Source organism: Cucumis melo, chromosome 1 (genome assembly GCF_025177605.1).
Source record: "Cucumis melo cultivar AY chromosome 1, USDA_Cmelo_AY_1.0, whole genome shotgun sequence".
NCBI lineage: Eukaryota > Viridiplantae > Streptophyta > Magnoliopsida > Cucurbitales > Cucurbitaceae > Cucumis > Cucumis melo.
In genome coordinates, this window is record NC_066857.1 from 29,433,554 (window position 1) to 29,453,654 (window position 20,101).

General features: G+C 32.8%; 1 protein-coding gene across 2 annotated transcripts; it reads left to right on the forward strand.

Moving 5' to 3' along the window:
- The first annotated feature begins 6,791 nt into the window (after positions 1-6,791).
- On the forward strand, positions 6,792-9,499 carry LOC103492869 (pentatricopeptide repeat-containing protein At3g12770-like). Of its 2 annotated transcripts, none has more exons than XM_017045544.2 (2): positions 6,792-7,064; positions 7,364-9,499. In XM_017045544.2, exon 2 carries the CDS (start codon positions 7,579-7,581, stop codon positions 9,472-9,474), a length of 1,896 nt encoding a protein of 631 aa, XP_016901033.1. In that variant the 5' UTR covers positions 6,792-7,064; positions 7,364-7,578; the 3' UTR covers positions 9,475-9,499. The 2 variants fall into 2 exon arrangements, with proteins under 2 accessions (XP_016901033.1, XP_016901032.1); XM_017045543.2 differs by having other exon boundaries at positions 6,792-7,052.
- The last annotated feature ends 10,602 nt before the right edge of the window (positions 9,500-20,101 follow it).

Here is a 20,101-nt window from a genome sequence, read left to right on the forward strand (position 1 = left end):
ATTAACTACTCGAGCACCCCTTATCTTTTATTTCTTAGCCTTCATTTCCAATAAGAGCTCTCTCAACTTGCTTAGTAATATCAACAAGTTCATCAAAATAAGTTCATTAAGCACTAGTAATATCATGAGTACAGATCTCACCATTTAAACTATCCTTAAATCTTGTACATTTTCCTACCTCGTCTTAAGGCACTAAGAGGGCATACTTAGACAATCATTTGTAATACTTTTCATATTCTACTCCATACATAACTTCTCATTCAAGCTTCAGAAATTCATTCTGTTTCGCATCTCGGGATGACCTCAGATAAAGTTATCAGGAATAACTCTTCCATGTTCTTTCCAACAAACTAGTCTACCACAAAGGCATAATTTAGTATAACGCCATCAACACTTTGCTCTTTTCTACAACAAGATAATGGCAAGTCCAACTCACTTATCTTATACCAAATATTGTCGTTTCTATAGCCTTTAAAAGCTCAAATCCTAAGTTTTTCTTAGAATTGTCTCACATTATTCCCATACCAAAAACAATATCATGAGCCAAAAAAGATATCATCAGCTCACAAAAATTCCTTTCCACATGAGGGTGAATGGTGTCACTTTAAACTTCCTCAACTCCACGTCTAAACTATCAAGAGCGTCACAAATTTCCTTAGTAGGTTGCCTGGGTATTATGCCACAATGTGGTATGTTTCATGCAATTCTAACTCTTGTCGAGTCTCTAATGCATACGCTCTTGATTTTCCAAACTCTTGCTTATAACCCTTAGGTTTCCCAAAACCATGCTCTGATACTAAAATTGTCACACCCCGTTCTAGTTTTTCCCTTCTAACCTAGATTGTGGTGTGAATCTACTCTTAACAAACATTCCTTTTCAACTTTAAGGTTGATAAAACACTTTTCAAAAAAATTCTATAAAAATTTTAGCAGCATCTCCCCTAAAATATAGGTTAGCCAAACGTGTAAAGGGGAGAAATTTTGTGGTCTATATATGTAAGAGATCTTCAGACACAAAAACATCGTCTCGAGTGTGTCTCACCACACACTCATCAAGACTAGTCAAGAATCTCAATTAGAGTTTATATCCAACTAGAGATTTGGTTACAATTGATCACAGTCCATTAATAAAACTCTCAAACACATGTCTATAGCATGATCCTCGTTACTTCTAGCTACCCTATGAAGTAATACAAAACTTAGGTATATACATACAAAATGGAAATTCTATAAAGGTGATGGGGAGCTCAACCAAAGTTTAGTCCTTGACCGCTACTTGGGGGAGAAAAACATTGAATTACATAAGCTAAAACTCAGTGGGAGTGGTAAGTTTTCAGAAGTAAAACGCTCATAAAACATGTAAAAGAAATGTAAATATGCATCAATAATGAAATAATAATTAACACTTTATCATCACATGTTACTATAAGTCACAAGTAATGCCAACAAACTTGTACTCAATCCAACAATGGCAAGGCGTCTAAATATACGGTCAAAAATAGCTTGCACATGACCAAAGAATCATGCAGCCAAAACTAGCTCACGCATATTTAGTACCTCCCACGATAACAACCTCCATCCAATCCAACAATGATAGCATACTAAATACACAACCTGGAATAGCTCATGCATGATCCACATCCACAAGGAAACGCGTGGCCAAACGGAGCTCACGCATACTTAGCATCTACCACAGTAACATCCTCCATCCAATCCAATCATGATAACATACTAAATACACGACTCGAAATAGCTCACACATAATCCATATCCACAAGGAAACACACAGCCAAATGAAACTCACGCATACTTAGTACCTACTACACTAACAATCTCCATACCCACTCATATGTGCACATAGAGCCACCTACCATGGGTTAAACTAGGCCCGAAGCCAATCTCACATCCTCCATCCATGTCCTCACCTAAGCTTAGGTTCCTGGATCTCCGGTCACGGCCTCTTTTAGTCCTGGAATCCCCTGACAACCATAGGTGGCACTACGGAAAAGCATTCACGTAGCTTTAGGATAGTCATCAACATTCATAAAAATGAGATATTTATTGCTTAAAAGCCAACATGGCCAGGAACACATTTCATAAAGTCATTTTAAATCCTTAGCGATCAATGTATGTTTTAAGAATAACCTTCCATTCAAACCATCTACGTTTAATAACAGATCGAGTATTCTTTAAACTAGTTGCCATATAAATCGTGATTAATAAGTTCGAGTTCAACCATGCTTTCAAAATATAAGAATTCATGGAAAATAGAAAGTCTTATCCGAAAACATTTCTAACACATAGTTCATAAAGTAATCATGCTCGAAGTTCTCACAATCATGGCATACTATAATAACATATATAGATTTATAATGAAATACTTGAAAATAAACCACTCATCATCAATGACTCGATCCCCAGTATTATACGCTTTCCTCATTTCAATTTGTCCTGAAACAAAGATCAAGGTATCTCAGTTTTCTTCATTAGCAAGATGGCACAACAATCTCTAAAAACACTTCATTTTGAGCATTCAAGTTATTTTACATCTCTACATTCCTTAAATTCTTGAATCTTCTTAGACAAGACTAATAATCCACTTTCCAACCATTAAACCTCAATTTTAAATCCTTAGTAAAATGGATGTCCAAACATAAGTCAAACTGATTGAGCTTTCGTTTCAATAGGCTTTTAAACCCAATATCCATACCTTGGAGATTTAGATCCATTAACAATCTCAATATCAAACTAACGAGTAGATAACTTAGGAACTTATCCAAACTCATTTAAAACAACCTTAAACGTGTTAATCAATGCTTCCAAGTTCTCTAATTGTAAACCTGAGATTCTCTTTGGATTATTTTTTTTATTTTATATAAAAGAAAGAAAAAGAGAAAGAAAAAGAAAACAAAACAAAAAGAAAATGGAAACTAATTATATAATATTTATATATAATTAAAGGTTTACTTTAAAAAAAGAAAAAAGAAAAGAAAGGATAAAAGAAAAGAAAGAGGAAAGGAGGGAAGGAAATTCTTTTTTCTTCTCTTTCGGTGCATGTTTCTCTCCTCCGCCCAAAGCAAATTATTCACCATTTTCATCCAAACTTTCAGAGTTTTCTTTTGAGAGAGGAATTGGAGAGAACCTGAGCAAGAAGAAGAAGTTTTGTTGGTTCTAAGATTGAAGAAGAAAGGGAAAAACTCAACGGAAGTTGCAACCATGGCAGATTTTGACACACATTGCACACTTCTGGTTTTTAATTTGGTTTGATCTTCTCCAAAAGAACTAAGAGTGATGTTTAAATTTCCTGAAAGCTAATTAATTTTTGAACAATTTTCATGAAGGAAGTTTGAGTCAATTCAGTTGTTATTTGGGTGATATTTGACAGAGAAGACAGAGTAAGTGCTTTCCATGCGAAATCAGATATCCTTTGGTTTTTTTTATAGTTTCGGTGTGTACACATTGAGTTAGAATCTCTATATGATATGGTTGAAAAGTGTATTCAATTTTCTATAACTATTATGAAGATACTGAGAGCCAATTATGTCTAGAAATGTGTTAAATTATAGGGACAAGTTGAAGGACTGCAGAGTGCGCGATTTTAGAGTGGTTATGTTTCGAGGTGTTTTTGAGATATACGACTAGGAATCTGGTTTACATGTCTTCACGTAAATTATATAGAACTTCAGTAAGAATATTTTGATATAAAGAACACTTATTTTGGTTAAGTATTGAGGGAGTTTGCACTGAAAATCTGAAAAATGCATAAAGTTGTGTGGAATAGGATTTTATTTCTTAAACTTTGAATTCGTAAGCGTCGTCTTTAGTGCGACATGTTAAGTCTATCTTTAGAAAAACAGAATATTTAGGTTCTAATACTCGGTTAGGTTGTTGATAGGCCGAGAAGAATTTCATAAATCATCTAGACTTAACATTTCGCTCTAAAGATGACACTCACGAATTCAAAGTTTAAGAAATAAAATCCTATTCCACACAACTTTATGAATTTTTTAGATTTTCAGTGTAAACTTCAAATGACCATAACTCTTTAAATACTTAACCAAAATGAGTGTTCTTTATGTCAAACTCTTCATTTTGATGTCATCTATAATTTACCTGAAGACATATAAACCGAATACCTAATCAATAATCTCAGAAACACCTCAAAATAGAACCACTGTAAAATCATGCACTCTGCAACCCTTCCAATTGACCCTGTAATGTAACATATTTCTAGTCATAATTGGCTCTCAATATCTTCATAACTGTTATAGAAAATTTTATAAGCTTTCCAACCATATCTAATAGAGATTCTAACTCAGTGTGTACATACCAGAACTATCAAAAAACAAGAAGTTATCTGATTTCGCATGGAAAGCACCTGCTTTGTCTTCTCTGTCAAATATCACCCAAATAACAACTGAATTGACTTAAACTTCCTTCATATAAATTGTTCAAAAATGAATTAGATTTTAGAAAATTTAAATCTCACCTCTTAGTTCTTGTTGAGAAGATCAAACTAAATTAAAAACCAGAAGTGTGCAGTGTGTGTCTGAATATGCCATGGTTACAACTTTCAGTGAGTTTTTCCCCTTCTTCTTCAACCTTAGAAATAACAAAACTTCTTCTTCTTCCTCCAGTTCTCTCCAATTCCTTTCTCAAAAGAAAAGTCTAAAATTTTGGATGAAAATGGTGAATAATTTACTTTGGGCGACGGAGAGAAACATGCACCGAAAGAGATGAAAATTTCGTCCTCGAAATTTAGATGTCCTTAACTAAAAAGTGTCAGGTATCTATTCTTCATCTGATCTTCTGGTTCCTAAGTTGCCTCCTCCACTTCGTGATGGCTCCACAAAACCTTTACGAGTGGAATCGTCTTGTTTCTTAAAACTTGTTCCTTCCTATCAAGGATCTGAACTACTTCTTCATTGTAACTCAAACCTTCTTTACTCAACTAATTGCTCTTGCAACACATGTGATAGATCTAGAATATATTTTATCAACATGGATACATGAAAAACATCATGTATTTGAGCAAGTTTGCTGGCAACTCAAGTCTATAGGCTACTGGCCCAACTTGTACTGTTATCTTGTAAAGGCCAATATATCTAGGACTCAACTTTCCTTTCCTCCCAAAACGAAGAACACCTTTCCACGGAGGTAACTTCAAGAAAACTTGATCTCCAACCTGGAATTCCAATCTATTCGTCGCTTATCTGCATAGCTCTTCTGTTGATCTTGAGCTATTTTTAGGTTTTCTCTAATCATTTTAATACTGTCTCTCATGATTTGTACTAAATCCGGACCAACTAACTTTTGCTCCCCCACTTCATTCCAGCATACAGAAGTTTTGCATGGTTTGCCATACAAAGCCTTAAATGGTGTTATACCAATACCAGATTGAGAGCTATTATTATAAGCAAACTCCACAAGTGGCAAGTGGGTATCCTAACTTCCCATAAACTAAAGGACACATGCTCTCAACATGTCCTCTAAGGTCTTGATGGTCCTCTCAGACTGACCATCTGTATAGGGATGAAATGATGTACTAAAATTTAACCCTGTTCTCATTGCCTTCTACAAACTAGGTCAAAATCTAGATGTAAACCTCGAAACCCTATCTAAAACTATGAACATCGAAACTCCAAACTGACTCACAATCTTGTCGACATATAATCTACCTACCTGATCTAACCTAGATGTCACTTTAACCAGCATATATAAATCGTGTTGTCTTGATGAGTTTGTCTACTATTACCCATATACCATCATGTCCATTAGATGTACGAGGTAATCCAAATAGAAAATCCATAGTGATATGCTCGCATTTCCATTTCAGCACTACAAAGGATTAAGGAGTCCTCCTGGCTTCTGTCTCACTGGTTTAACCTATTGACAAATCAAACATCTATCAACATATTTAGATATCTCTTGCTTCATTCCAGGCCACCAATAAGTCTTCTTTAGAGTTTTGTACATCTTGGTGCTATCTGGTTTAACCTATTGGCAAATGGTATGACTTTAAAAAGTTAAAGTTTGACTTTGACTTAAATGGTCAAATGACCATATTTCCCTTGGACTAAAGTTAGTAGGAAAATCAACATTTTGTTGGATAATACCAATAACATTTAGTGGGATAAGTTGGTACATGGATGTAAACATCTAACACATTAAGAATAAATGGAATGTTAGGTGTTGAGATTTGGTACACTAATTACATGCATTTTTTAGTTGTTTAAAGGCAACATTTCAAATGTTTTAGAAATTTTTGCAAAAATTTGTAATTTTGACTTACAAAATTTTAACAAAATCAATTTCTCTCAACCCTCACCCTAAATTCCACCTCCAATTTCTATCTCTCTCTTAATTCCTTCGCTCATCGAGTCTTACAACCTGATTCTAAGTTCGAAGAATAGCAGTTAAACGTTAGGAGTGGTCCCGAGTTCGTGTTCATGAAAAGATTACAAGAAACTTTAAAGGTATGACTTTTTATTAACCCTAATTTCACTTAATTAGGATAGTGATGCATTTTACTTTTTTAAATAGTTGATATGTAATTAGGATAAAATTAATCTTGTTTTTTTTGTGTGTGTATGTTTAAGGCTTTCCATCAAACATGTCCATGTCATAAATTTTTAGAAACAAAATTTGGATTGTCTGCCACCATTCATGTTCGATGTGAATTTGAAATCATAGAATAGAAACCCATACTACGAACCTAAGCTGCTTAAAAAAGAAAATAGTATTAATAAATATAAGTAAATTTAAATTATCGATATATTTAAATTTTATCGAACTCCAAAGCTTTGGGTTGAAAAAGAAAAAACAACTAAAGCCTTCTCTTTGTGCACTCCTCTCTCCCTCCCGCACATCATCGTACCCACCCACACCGCCACCGACCACAGTAGACCGTCGCCCGTCCGCCTTCCTCCGCCGACCGCACTTCGTCACTTCACCGCGCCAGCCATTGACGAGTTTCTCTTTCCGTTCTCTCTCGGCTAACATCCGTGCAGCGCCTGCCAGCTGCCTTTGCCGCGCTTTCGCCGGATTTCGCTGTTAAGTTTGGTGTATTTTTCTTTGTGAACTTGAATACTCTAGATTTAATGATCACCCATAATATTTACTATTTAGATCTTAAACTGGGTTTTGGAGGACTTACTGTGCTATCTCGTTCCAGTACTAAGGGCTCCAAAACCCAAAATTTAAAATGAAAAAAAAAAAAAAAAACTTGTCTTCTTGATTAGGCCGTATTTCCATTTGCTTTATTATTATTATCATCATCATCATCATCATCTTATAGTTGCTTTGAAGTGCCTGTTTTATATTAACCAATATTGGCTGATTTTGTTGCGGATTTCTCTTTCAGATCAATTGGGAGGCGACTTGAATACTCTTTTTCTTGTTTGTTTGATGGTTAGACTCAACGAGGAGATGATGATATTGACATAGATAGAACAAACCTATTGGTCAAAAGGTTTCTTGTTCTTTCTTTTCTTTTCCAGGAAACAAACAATAGCAAGGACATCTTGCATCATCCTTGAAGTGCTTGAGTGTTATTTGTGAGCAGTTTGTTTATGCTTGATGAACCTTGTTTTTGTCCCCAAGCCTTGCGGTTTATTGATCTCACGTTGCTACTCTACTCTTTCTCGGCCTGACCTTTGTCCCTCTCGGTGTCTTCTCCATTTTCTTCAGCATGCAATCAATCACCAATCTCAGAAGCGCATTCACCAATCTCATGCTCAGGTTATTACTCAGGGATTGGAACAAAACCCTTTCTTGATTACTAAACTTCTTTCTGCATACTCAAGCTGCGGTGACCTTAAGGAGTTGAATCTCATATTTGACTTGGCTTCCATTAAGACTGTTCATATTTGGAACTCCTTGATTAGTGGGTATGTTAAGAACGGTATGTTCCATGGGGTATTTGGTCGTTTTAATGAAATGCAAAAATGCAACATAGTGCCAGATGACTTTACATTATCCATATTGGCAAAAGCATCCAATGAGCTTGGGAATGTGGTTGTTGGGAAATCGATTCATGGAAAGAGTTTACGACTTGGTCTCATTTCAGATATCATCGTTGCTAATTCTCTCATATCAATGTACTTCAAGTATGGAGAGTGCAAAGAATCATTAAAGCTGTTTAACGAAATGCCTGAAAGAAATTCAGGTTCATGGAATGTCCTATTAGCTGGTTATGCCAGTTTTAGTGACTGTTTCTATGCTAAAGAAGCATGGGAAGCTGTTAGAAATATGCAGATGGATGGAATAAAACCTGATGCCTTCACTATTTCAAGCCTTCTACATTTTTGTGGTCATCCCAATGGGAAATTGAGTTATGGAAAAGAGCTCCATTGCTATATTGTGAAGAACAAGTTGGATCTTGATTCTGGCTCAAAATTTCATATCAGCTGTGGTTTGATCGATATGTACTCTAGGGAGAATAACACCATTGCATCTAGATATGTATTTGATCAAATCAAGAGTAGAAATATATATGTTTGGACAGCAATGGTAAGTGGTTATGCACAAAATGAAGATCCAGATAAGGCATTAATTCTTTTCCAGGAGATGCAGATGAAAGATGGAATAGTACCAAACAAAATATCCCTCATTAGTCTTCTCCCTGCTTGTAGTTTACATGCTGGATTAACGAATGGAAAACAAATCCATGGTTATGCTGTCAGAAAAGAATATCTCGATGATGTAACTTTGTGTAATGCTTTGATTGATATGTATTCAAAATGTGGTAGCTTGGAGAGCGCAAAAAATGTTTTTGAGACTGATTCCTTTTGTAAAGATGTAATCTCTTGGACTACAATAATTTTAGCTTATGGGTTACACGGATTGGCTGAGGAATCCATAAGATTGTATAATGATATGGTTGAGCTTAGCATCAAGCCAGACCAAATAACTGTTGTAGCAGTTTTATCCGCTTGTGGGCGTTGTGGTCTGGTAAGTGAAGGTCTCCAACTATACAACACTGCAGTTCAAGAGCACAAAATTGAACCAACCGCTGAGATCTGTGCTGCTGTGGTTGACATGCTGGGCAATATCGGTGAACTAGATCAAGCATTCAGCTTTATCAAAACAATGATGGTAGAACCCGGCCCCAGTGTCTGGGGTGCTCTTGTTTCTGCTTCTATTAGATACAGGAATTATGAGATGTTAGAATTGGCTTACAGATACCTTGTTGAGTTAGAGCCAGACAATCCATCTAACTTCATTTCACTGTCAAATTTGTATGCTTCTGCTAGCAGATGGGATATGGTAGCTGAGCTTAGAAACACCATGAAGAAAAGAGGTCTAAGGAAGACTCCTGGCTGTAGTTGGATTAACATTAATACAACGACTCATTGTTTTCATGTTGCTGATAGAACACATCCAATTTCCAACTTGATTTATGGAGTTCTAGACCATGTTTTTATTGTCATGAAAGAACCCCATTGTTCTGATGATATAGAGTTTTTGATCTAATCTGGGCATTTTTATTTTAATCTCAGTTTCATTCTAGTTTTTATTTGTGAGTTTATACTCTAAAAATAGAAAAATAAGAGCTCTGGAATTTGAATGAAAACAGAAAGGTGATTTGATGTCTAAAATAACAAATTCATAATTAAAGTCGAAAACAATGTCTTTGTTAGTATCCCTCCTAATAGGCACTATCTCAAGAACAAAGGATGAACTCAAGAACACTCAAAGAACAATCAAATATGAAATATATACTAGAAGATCGTAAGAACAAGAAACAAAGTATCCTTAGCCTTTTCGAGAGGGCTAGACTCTCCCAAGATTTCCTTAAAAGGAAATCTTTCTACAACATTCTTCCCACCTCTCCCCAACCCCTCTCCTACTATTTATAACAAAAAAACTTAATTAACTTACTAACTATTTACTAATATGCCCCTATTAATAACCTTCATTTTCTACTAATAATCCATTATTTTTCTGTCTAGGGTTCTTACATTCTCCGCCCTTCGAAGACACCTTGTCCTCAAGGCGTACTTACAAAATACAAACTTTTGAACTCTCTACCTGACCCCTGCCTTCTCAGAAGAAATTTCCTTCAATTTTAGCCTTGAAATTCATTTGGGTTGTAATGATTTCACTTGCATCCACAACCCCTTAGGCAGCCCCAGCCCCAATCTCCAAGAACTCCCCCAATCTTCATTCTTCTCGCAGGACAAGTAACCCCAATTACCTTGCTGCAATTGCATGAGTCTATTTCCATGCCACTTGTATTGACATTTTAATTTGAAGCTCTTCTTCTCTAATGGGCTAAACCCACACTCAACTTTATGATCTCGTCCCCAATTTAATTTCATGGCCCATACACTATCTTTCCTAGAATTAACAATGAGACTCAGGCAACTCCATTCCATTTTCAAGTTCTTTTTCTGCCACTCTAACAAATGGGTCTCAATGAATTTAGCAAATTCAAGCCCATTAATTCTCCTTTCTTCTTTCTTTACAAAGGCTGTATTTCTTTGTTCTTAGCATCTCATGTCTGGCCCACTACCCATATTCCAATAGGAATTCAATTTCCTTTCATAAATCCGTCAACTTATTTTTCCTTGGGATAGTTGCAAATGTAGTAATTATATTCAAAATAATTAAGTATATAGCAACATTTTAAAAAAATTACAAATATAGCAAAATCTGTCAAAATCTATCAATGATAGGATTTTATCACTAATAGACTATGTAGTAAATGTTGGTCTATCACTAATAAACCATAAAAGTCTATCAACGATAGAAATCTATCGGTGATAGACTTTATATACTATATTTGCAAACTTTTTAAAATATTGTTAGACACTTAATAATTATTTTAAAGATTGCTATCCATTCTAATTACCCTTTTTCCTTTTGAGATATAATGGGCTTCATCCATCAATTTTCATTCAGCCCATAAAGTCACTTTTTGGCCCATTTTTGATTAGATTCTTTCTCAATTGTCGTTCATGTGATATGATTTAACTATTGGAATTTAACTCAAATAGCCTAATTTGGCCTATGATTTTATACAATTGGCCTAATTTACCTATATATAATACTAAGGTCTTAATTGGGCTAATATTTTACTGGAAAGTCTGGCCCAAATTACTACACTACTCATATTAAATGATTTATGAATTAAAAAAAATGGTAAATGATACGTTAATGGCGTAAAAATAGGGGATTTTTGAACCACGTAAGGAAAGAGCAACGAGCAATTGCGGAATCTATTATACTCTCCTTCGTACGCTGAAATTTTTCTTCAACCGATCTTTAAGGTTTTGAAAATGGAAGATGAAACGGCGACAGAATCGAAATGGAAGACGAAACGGCGACAGAATCGAGATGGAAGACCAAACGGTTGTGAAAATGGACGAGATTTTGAAATCCATATTGATCGACGACGACGACCACTGGAGAAAATTCATTGTTGAGTTAATTAATCGACGACGGAGGGAACTGGAGAACACAACTTCTGACGACGATGCGACGTTGTTTTGGTACCTGGACACGCTTTCGATTTTAAAATCGAGGGGCGTGGTGGCGGAGGGAATTCGTCGACGACGCACAGGAAATTGGTGACATTTTGTTTGGAGTTTTTGAACGGTGGGACGAACACGACGGAGACAGTGATAGAGTGTGGGATGATGGAATTGATAGCGAATCAGGAAGTTCAAAGGAATATTGTGGAAGAAATTAAAGAGATGGTTGGTGAGAGAAAAGTAGAGGTATATATTAAACAAAATAGTGTATATTACAATAGTGCATTTTTCTAGTTATTGAAATTGAAAGCAATCTGATAATACACTTTTCGACTGAGATGGTATATATTAAATAAAATAGTGTATATCAGGATATTATACATTGTAATTTGAAGTTAACTCAAATTTACAATATTAAATACATTATTGTAATGTTCTGAACTGCAAAGTTTGATCTAAAAAACTAAGGCAAATAATGTATACATTATGGTTGAAAAATATAATGTGGTTGAAAAATAGGAAAATAATACAGAGTATATTTTCAATATTATGAAGTATATAGGAACATAAAAGTAAGAAAAATTTAGGAAACGTTTATAATTGAAATTAAAATTTTAACAACATTATAATATAAAAATCTAAAATACAGTAGATTGGGTAGATATTTACATAATATGAAGGGGTATATATTTACATACACAGAGAAGATAAATAACTACTGTAGTGGAACCTCAAAATCTAAAATACAGTAGATTGGGTATATATTTACATAAACAGAGAAGATAAATAACTACTGTAACGGAAATTCTAAATCTAAAAAAACGGCGGCGAAGCTTTTTAATGTAAAGTAAAGTTTCCAACGGTTGAGGATTTTCGGTGGTGGAAGAAAGATCCGGTTGGAAGAAAGATTCGGTTGTGTAATAAATTTCCGACAGAAAAAAAATACAATGATGGTTGAGGACTTTCGATGATGAAGAAATTAAATAGGGAAGAAATATCTTGCAAAATTGTACATCCGGATGAATGTACGTACATTGTTAATATGATGAGGTATATATTTATATAAACAGATAGCACATGTAGCTACTGTAACGAAAATTGAAAATCTAACATACAGTATATTGGGTATATATTGACATATGATGATATTGTTAAATAAACTAACCGGATATATGTGAAACGAAATGGAGTCGTGAAATAAAAAAACGCCAGAAAAGCTCTTAGACAAATCCGACAGTGAAATTTCTTTTTTGGTTAACGACGATTTCTGACGGTGGCCGAAAGATCCGCCTGTGTAATAAAATTAGAACAGAAAAAATATATATAATGATGGTTGAGGTCATTCGGTGGTGGAAGAAAAATTATGGAAGAATTGATAAAATGAACTATTTTTGAGTGATGGGAAAAATCTTGTGAGCAGTAAAAAAAGGCAAAATTAAAAGAAAATAATCTATTTGAATAATATTTTCATAATAAATGGGTTTTTGACTAATATAATTAATTCATATTTATTTAAAATACAAATAAGGAAAATATAATGTATACAATTATGATAACAATGACGTAGTTAAGGAAATAAATAATAATTAAATCCGAAAATGATATATATTAAATGATAATCACAAGGACAAAATAGTCCTAAGAAAAAGAGAATTTCTATTTATGTAAAAAACTGAGAATTTATGATAATTGTGAAATTTCATTGCCAAATTAGTGCATTTCCTTTAAATCTTTCTTAACTATTTTCATCCTCGAGGTTTGCATGTGTCAATCTTTCTCCCAACCTCCAACTTGTTTTTTTTTAGCCATTTATTAGAAATTTGACCCCCAACTCCTCCATATAAGCCAAGTTTATTTGAGGAAAGTTGGGCCTTTTCTTTTAGTTTCAGCCCATTAAATAAACTAGAATTCCAAAATTGCCGCTACAACTGTCTCTAATTTCTAGCCCCACCTCCTCTAACACTTCATGTGGATTGGAGAATTTTTTTCCTTCACGAAAAGTTTCCCCTCCTTTCTGAGCTTTATTTTTTGTCTGCAGCTGCTTGACTCCCTCTGAAAATTTCGAAACATCCTTTAAGAAGATTTTTTTAGTCTCATTTGTGGCTTCGTCGCCAGTCACGTTTCGACAAAGCTTAAATCGACTGTCGCCAAAGCACCCTATCTCCATCTCCTTTTCCTGTAACTAGATTTTCCAGAAACCAATCTTCTTCTTTCTGTAGTCACTAATGACCCTGATCTTAGTTTCTTTCCTCCATTGCAACTTCTGTTCATCACTACCTTGATTTTTCGTCATGACCCAAAACGATTCCATTTGCCAGTCTCTTCATGATCCCTCTACCTGGAATAAACCTCATCGCTTCTCCCACATGCTTTTAGATGTTTGGAAGGCTCCTTTCAGAAATGAACTCCCTAATGGAAGCTCACTAGCAGTTTCCACTACCACGGTATTATGTTTTTATGATATTTTCTTTAATTTGCTGATTCTTCTTCTCTAACTTTGATTTTTGCTAGTTTCTTCTCCTCTCTTTCTTTATCTTTTTTGTAGCTATTTAGAAAGCTTTTGAAGCATTGATTTTGAAGGAATGAAATTTCCAAAGCGAAAGCGTATGAACGCCATGCAAATAGAATTCAATTTGTAAAAGCAACAAATTTAAAGAAAAACAAAACTAAAGCCTAAACATGCTTCTACGGAGGAAAATGGGAAAAGAAACTAACCTTTGTAGAACCTCAAAGAACTCTTCTTCCAATCCTTTAATAACATCACAAAGTCTTCCTCGTTATTCTTAAGGTCAGAACCAACAAAGAGTTGTGGGCTTCTGTAATTTGGTGAGGGAGAAGTTTTGATGGAGAATTCTTTTCCTTTTTGGAATAGAGATATCATCCAAAAAATAGAGAGCAGAGAGAGCAGATAGATACCACACTGAATCTTCTTAATATCTCAACCATTAAGAGAGATGGAGGGAAGTTATCAAATAACTACCTCCATTTGTTCACGTAGAATAATTCACTTGGGAAGTTATTTTACTAACTAAAAATATATTAATTAAATTAAAATAAAATTAATATAAATTTAATCTATATCATATTTCATATAATATAAACTTTATATTATATCATATATAATATAAGCAATGGTTTAGATCTCTCATATGATCTATAGTACTAATATGAATATATTAATTTAACTTATAGTTTATTTATGAATCTTATTCATATTATTATTATTGTGTGAATCATATTCAAATATTAACTTCTCTCATGAAAACTTTATATTATAATGTATCAAATACATTATATTAATTGTATCATATACAATTTATTCCCTTTAATCAATTTGAACAATTTAAATTAAATCAAAATAAATTTGATTCTCATTTATTCTTATAGAGCTAACAAGGGAACCTTATGAACCTACAGATTGTAGCTCCAATGATATGAGATTAATTAATTAAGCTCTTTAATTAAATTAATCTTCATTCATTAACTATCAGTCATTCCACTAAAGACTATAGTTACACTCTTCTTACCATAGATATATTTTTGTGTCCATTAGATATAACCAATCAATAGTGCAATGACCCTTCACAAATTGCTCGTAAGTACAGCTAGGTCAAAAATTACCATTTTGCCCCTATAGTTACATCTAACTCCTTAAGTACCACTTATTCCTCTAATGAACAATAATTATAGTCCCACTATAACTGAACTCCTCTCGGGCCAAGAGAAAGTGTGACGCCACATTGTTCAAGTCGTGTAATCAGTCCTTAAGAGAGTAATTTCTCTGCTTACTCTATAGAGGAGTGAATTCTTTCTTGTGTAGTTGTGTTCCTAGCTCTCTAATCAGATGAATCCCCAAAATGGTAGGTATATTGAGTCGACGACATATACCACTCTCACCCATGCAAATCAAAGGACCGCCTTCATAGGCAGGAGTTCACAACTCACTTAGGATTTAGGTCAAGTCACTGTTGCCACGTACCCGAGACGACACGAAGCAGTCGAAGTCCTTAAAAAGGGGTTCATTTTAAAAATGAAAAAAAAGAGTCGCCACTAATCTTTTTTACGGTGTGATTGGACACCGAAATAAAGTAAATAATTTAAAATAAAACAAAAAATGGTCTGCAAAAAAAAAAAACTAGAGTTGAGTTCGGGAGTTATTTGTACGGGAAAGGTGTTAGCACCACGTAACACCCGTTTAGAAAATGGTGGCCAAATCTAATGTCTTGAATAAAATTCATTTTTTTAAAAAAATTATGTCGTATTTCATTGCTCACCACTCCAATATTTGAAGCAATAATCCCATAAAATAAGTGGGATACACCCATTAATTAGATTATATTGAGGAAAAATTTCTCACCTTAAGAGAATGAGAAATTATTACAATTTCTCAAATTCTATCATAGGGTAGTTTTCGAATAAAGTTTTTTTTTAAAACATTAATTAAATTTATTTTTTCTTGGAATCAAATCTCGAACTCCCAAAGATATTGATCCCTCACCTCAAGAATCTATAAATAACGGACTCCCAAAAATTTCTAGATTCCATCGTAGGATTTTTTTAGCGAAATTGACGTGAGTTATTACAAAAAAAAAGTTGATTAGGAAACCTTATGAAATATATATTTAATTTTGAATTTAAAAGAAATACTTTTAAAGCAAGAAAAATTCATCTAAATGGTTTAAAGAGAAAAATTTAAGAAAAGATTTCAAAATTACATGCAATTATAGTTAAAAATATTTTAAAAATTTCAATAAATTTTTAATGAAGATCAAATAGAAATAACACATCATAAACCAAATTAAATATATCACACAATAAATTAGGCAAATAATTTAGGATATTAATGCATGCATATATTAAATATAACGATAGTAATGAAAATAAGTTAAAAGAAAATGAAAAGAAAGATACATAATAACGATAAATAAAATAAGAGAGAAAAAAAGAAAAAAGAATTAAATGAAAAAAAATAATAGTAGTGGCAGTACTCTAAACCCTAAACCCTAAACTTTTCCTTATATCTTTTTCTTTCTCTCTATTTTTTAAAGAGAAGAAAAAACATTAAACGACTTTTTTTTATAGAATAACCGTAAAAAAAAAAGTGGCAACAAAAACTATATATATATAGAAAATTTTTCTTATACATTTTTTCTTTCTCTCTACGTTTAAATAAGAGAAGAACAAAAAAAATAAGGATTTAATCCCAAAAGAAATTGCTTGTTGTATGAGATGCGGATCATTGGGAGTAATTCCCTACCTAATGCAACCTCCAATTAAGTTTTTAGGTTTAGGGTAAAGAAAGAAAGAAAGGCAAATAAATAATAAAAATAAAATAAAAACAATAAAACGAAAAATTAACAACCCACCTTTTCTAGAGAAATGTGTTTCTTCAAAAAATCAACATTGGAGAGATTTTTAAACAACCCAAATTACTTTTTCTTTTCGTAGAGATTCTCTCTAATACAATTTTTCCCTTTTTTCCAAATGATATAGAACTGGCGTGCACCACAAATTAGAAAAATTTAATAAGTAACAAATCAAATTAGATATTGTGTTATTTTATTAAATATCTTTTTTCTAAAATATTTATTTTGTCCAAAATAAATTTATTTTTTTTCCTAAAATGATAAATAAAAAAAAGATTTTGTATAAATAAATTAATTTATTTTTTCCTAAAAAGATAAAAATAAGTTAAAATTGATTTGATTTTTTTAAATAATAGATATTCTCGTTAATGTTTTTATTTTTCCTTTTAATAAAAGATTTTAAAAATTTATCATAAGATTTTATATTATTACAAAACTTTTTACCTTTTTTTCTTTTTAAAAAAGTAAATAAAATCTTACCCAATATTACAATTACTATATATTTTAAAGAATAATAAAAATAATTGTATGATGAAATTAGGTGGCTACAGTCACCTATGGTTATCCTGGTGAAATGTAGTCTCAACTAGCAACAATGTTAATAAGAGAGATTATTCATTTCATGGTTCGGTGTTATACAAACTCTTTGTATAGAATATCCCCACTCTAATGTCTCGACAATGATTATGATCAAATCATTTGTAGCACTTTAGAACAATTGTAACAACTACAAATTAGGTCGTATTTGCACTGTCACCAGAATAAGGTATTCAGCCTTATCCATCTACTACAGACCAATTAGGTTATCACTTAAACATGATCCACTTGTATGTCTCCACATACATGTTTAAGTTACAGAAAATAACATTGGATGTTAGTTTATTGGTTTTGTGGGTTAATGTAACTAAATGTCAAATAAAATAAAACATTAGATAAATAAAATGTTTGTATAATATATATACAATTACAAACTACAAGACCACGAAATTTATGGCATAAACTCCAACAGATCTAACATTCCTCTGTATTTTTTCTGCCTTGCCATCTGCAATCCACTTTTGTATCTGCTCCCATGTCCATGGAGTTTCTCCTCTTTTAGTTGCCTCACGTTTGCAATCGGCAACTGTAATGACCCAACTCTTTATACTAAGCTGAGGTCATTACTAAAAAGAAACAATGACAAGAGACACTTATTTGAAAGGAGGAAAACTACATTTTTAATTAAAAACGAAATATTAAAACACTGAAACATAAACGCGGAAGCAAAACTGAGTCTCCATATGGCATGTCACGGATCCTTCTTTGTCGCTCGCCAGCTTTCCTCTACCTTTACCTTCGCCTGAAATATTAAACATAGAAAGAGTGAGTATAAACATATACTCAGTAAGGGACCTACTACTAGTCCCACTAGGTGCCTGTTAGCTTCCTATTAGAGTCCTGTAAATGGTACCCAATCTCTGGCACGTTCCCGAACACGTGCAACATGCGCTCCCGTAGGAACGAAATCTGGTCTTCGGTGTCCCGAGGGAGCACCTAGGACATACTGGTCTATAGCAAACCCGGAGGAAACACTAAGATAATCGGGATGCGAGGACCTCGTCGAATCACTCGAATCATATTTATATCCATGCTAGACTGGCGGTTCCGTCGGACTACACAGTCCTAAATAGGTGGTGATCCCGAAGGACACCCATGCAGGTACGACTCTAATAGACAAAGTTAACAGAACACCCTATCCATAGCATGTAGCACAACATAACATCATAACATGACATGAATATTAATCTTAACGTCCTTGATCATGTGATTAATATATCATGCATTAACAATCATCAACATCAATCTACCAATCATTAATTACACATCAGTCATCAACATCAATCATCCATAAAATGGCAGTCATTATTAATAACATCAAGTTATGCATTTTAGCTACCATCAATGCATAATCATAAATACATGCAGTCTCTTAACTTCAGTTCGAAGGTCTAGTAGGAGAATCTCTTACCTCGAAATTTTAGCCAAACAAAGATACTCCCTAGTTGATAGTAAAATTCTCCAATTAACTTGATCCTAATCATAAAAGGAAAACTTAGTATCTTAATTAATGAAATTAGCAATTGACTATCATCCAAAAATTCTCCCAAAATAATTAACTTTCTAAAAATTGGGGTTGAAACCAATTCAACCTTGATTGGAAAAAAAATCCAAGATTTAAATCTCAAAAAGTTTAGCCAATTGAACATTTAAAGAAACAAAAAATAGATCAAAATTAAATTAATAAAATATTAATTTAATTTCATTGGCTTACCAAGGTTACTCAAATTGAGGTTGGAAAATCCTCTTATCCTTGATGAAAAATTCATCATTTTAAATCCTCAAGTTTCCAAAGAGACCAATCTTAACTTCAACTGAGGCGGCAACAGCAGAGGGTTATCTTAGAGAAGAAGATAAAGAACCTTTTTCTTTTTCCTTTATTTCCATCTTAAGCATTCCAATGCTATTTATAGACCCAAATAATAACAATAATAATAATTATTATTATTTCCTTTTTCTTTTTCTTTTAGGATATATATATATATATATATATTTATTTCCATTATCTTTCCTAAATAAATGCCTTAATCTTAGGCATTTATAACCATTAATAATAATAATAATACTTCTTTATTATTATTATTTTTCTCTCACCAAAATCTACAATAAACATATATATTTATTTAAACCATCATTTTCTCTTTTAAATAAATATATATCTTTTTTGTCCAATCAAATCAATCATCTCTCTCCTCATGGATTATCTTCTTTTTCAAACAAATATAATTATATTCCATCATATAATTAACTTCACTTTTTCAAATTATTAATTAAATATATATATCCATATATATATACTCAATTAAATCCAATTCCACCAAAACCAACTTTTCCCTCCAAAATCTCAAATTAACTTAAATCCTCAATTATTTTAATCAATCAAATATTTTCCAATAAATCACTTATAACTTCCAACATGAATTATCTTAACCCAACCATAACAACTTCACTCCAAAATCAATATTTATCTTTCTACAGAATAATTAATTATTTTTCACAATAATTAATTATTATTTATCTTTCTCCAAAGTAATTAATTATCTTCCACAATAATTAATTATTGTTTATCTTTCTCCAAAGTAATTATCCTTTTACAAATAATTATATTTTCCCAAAATATAATTATTTTACCTTTTCTCCCTTGCTAAATATCATTTCTCC

Bases quoted from the DNA above. Each gene is read 5' to 3' on its own strand.
- LOC103492869 (XM_017045544.2), top strand. From the start codon at position 7,579: ATGAACCTTGTTTTTGTCCCCAAGCCTTGCGGTTTATTGATCTCACGT.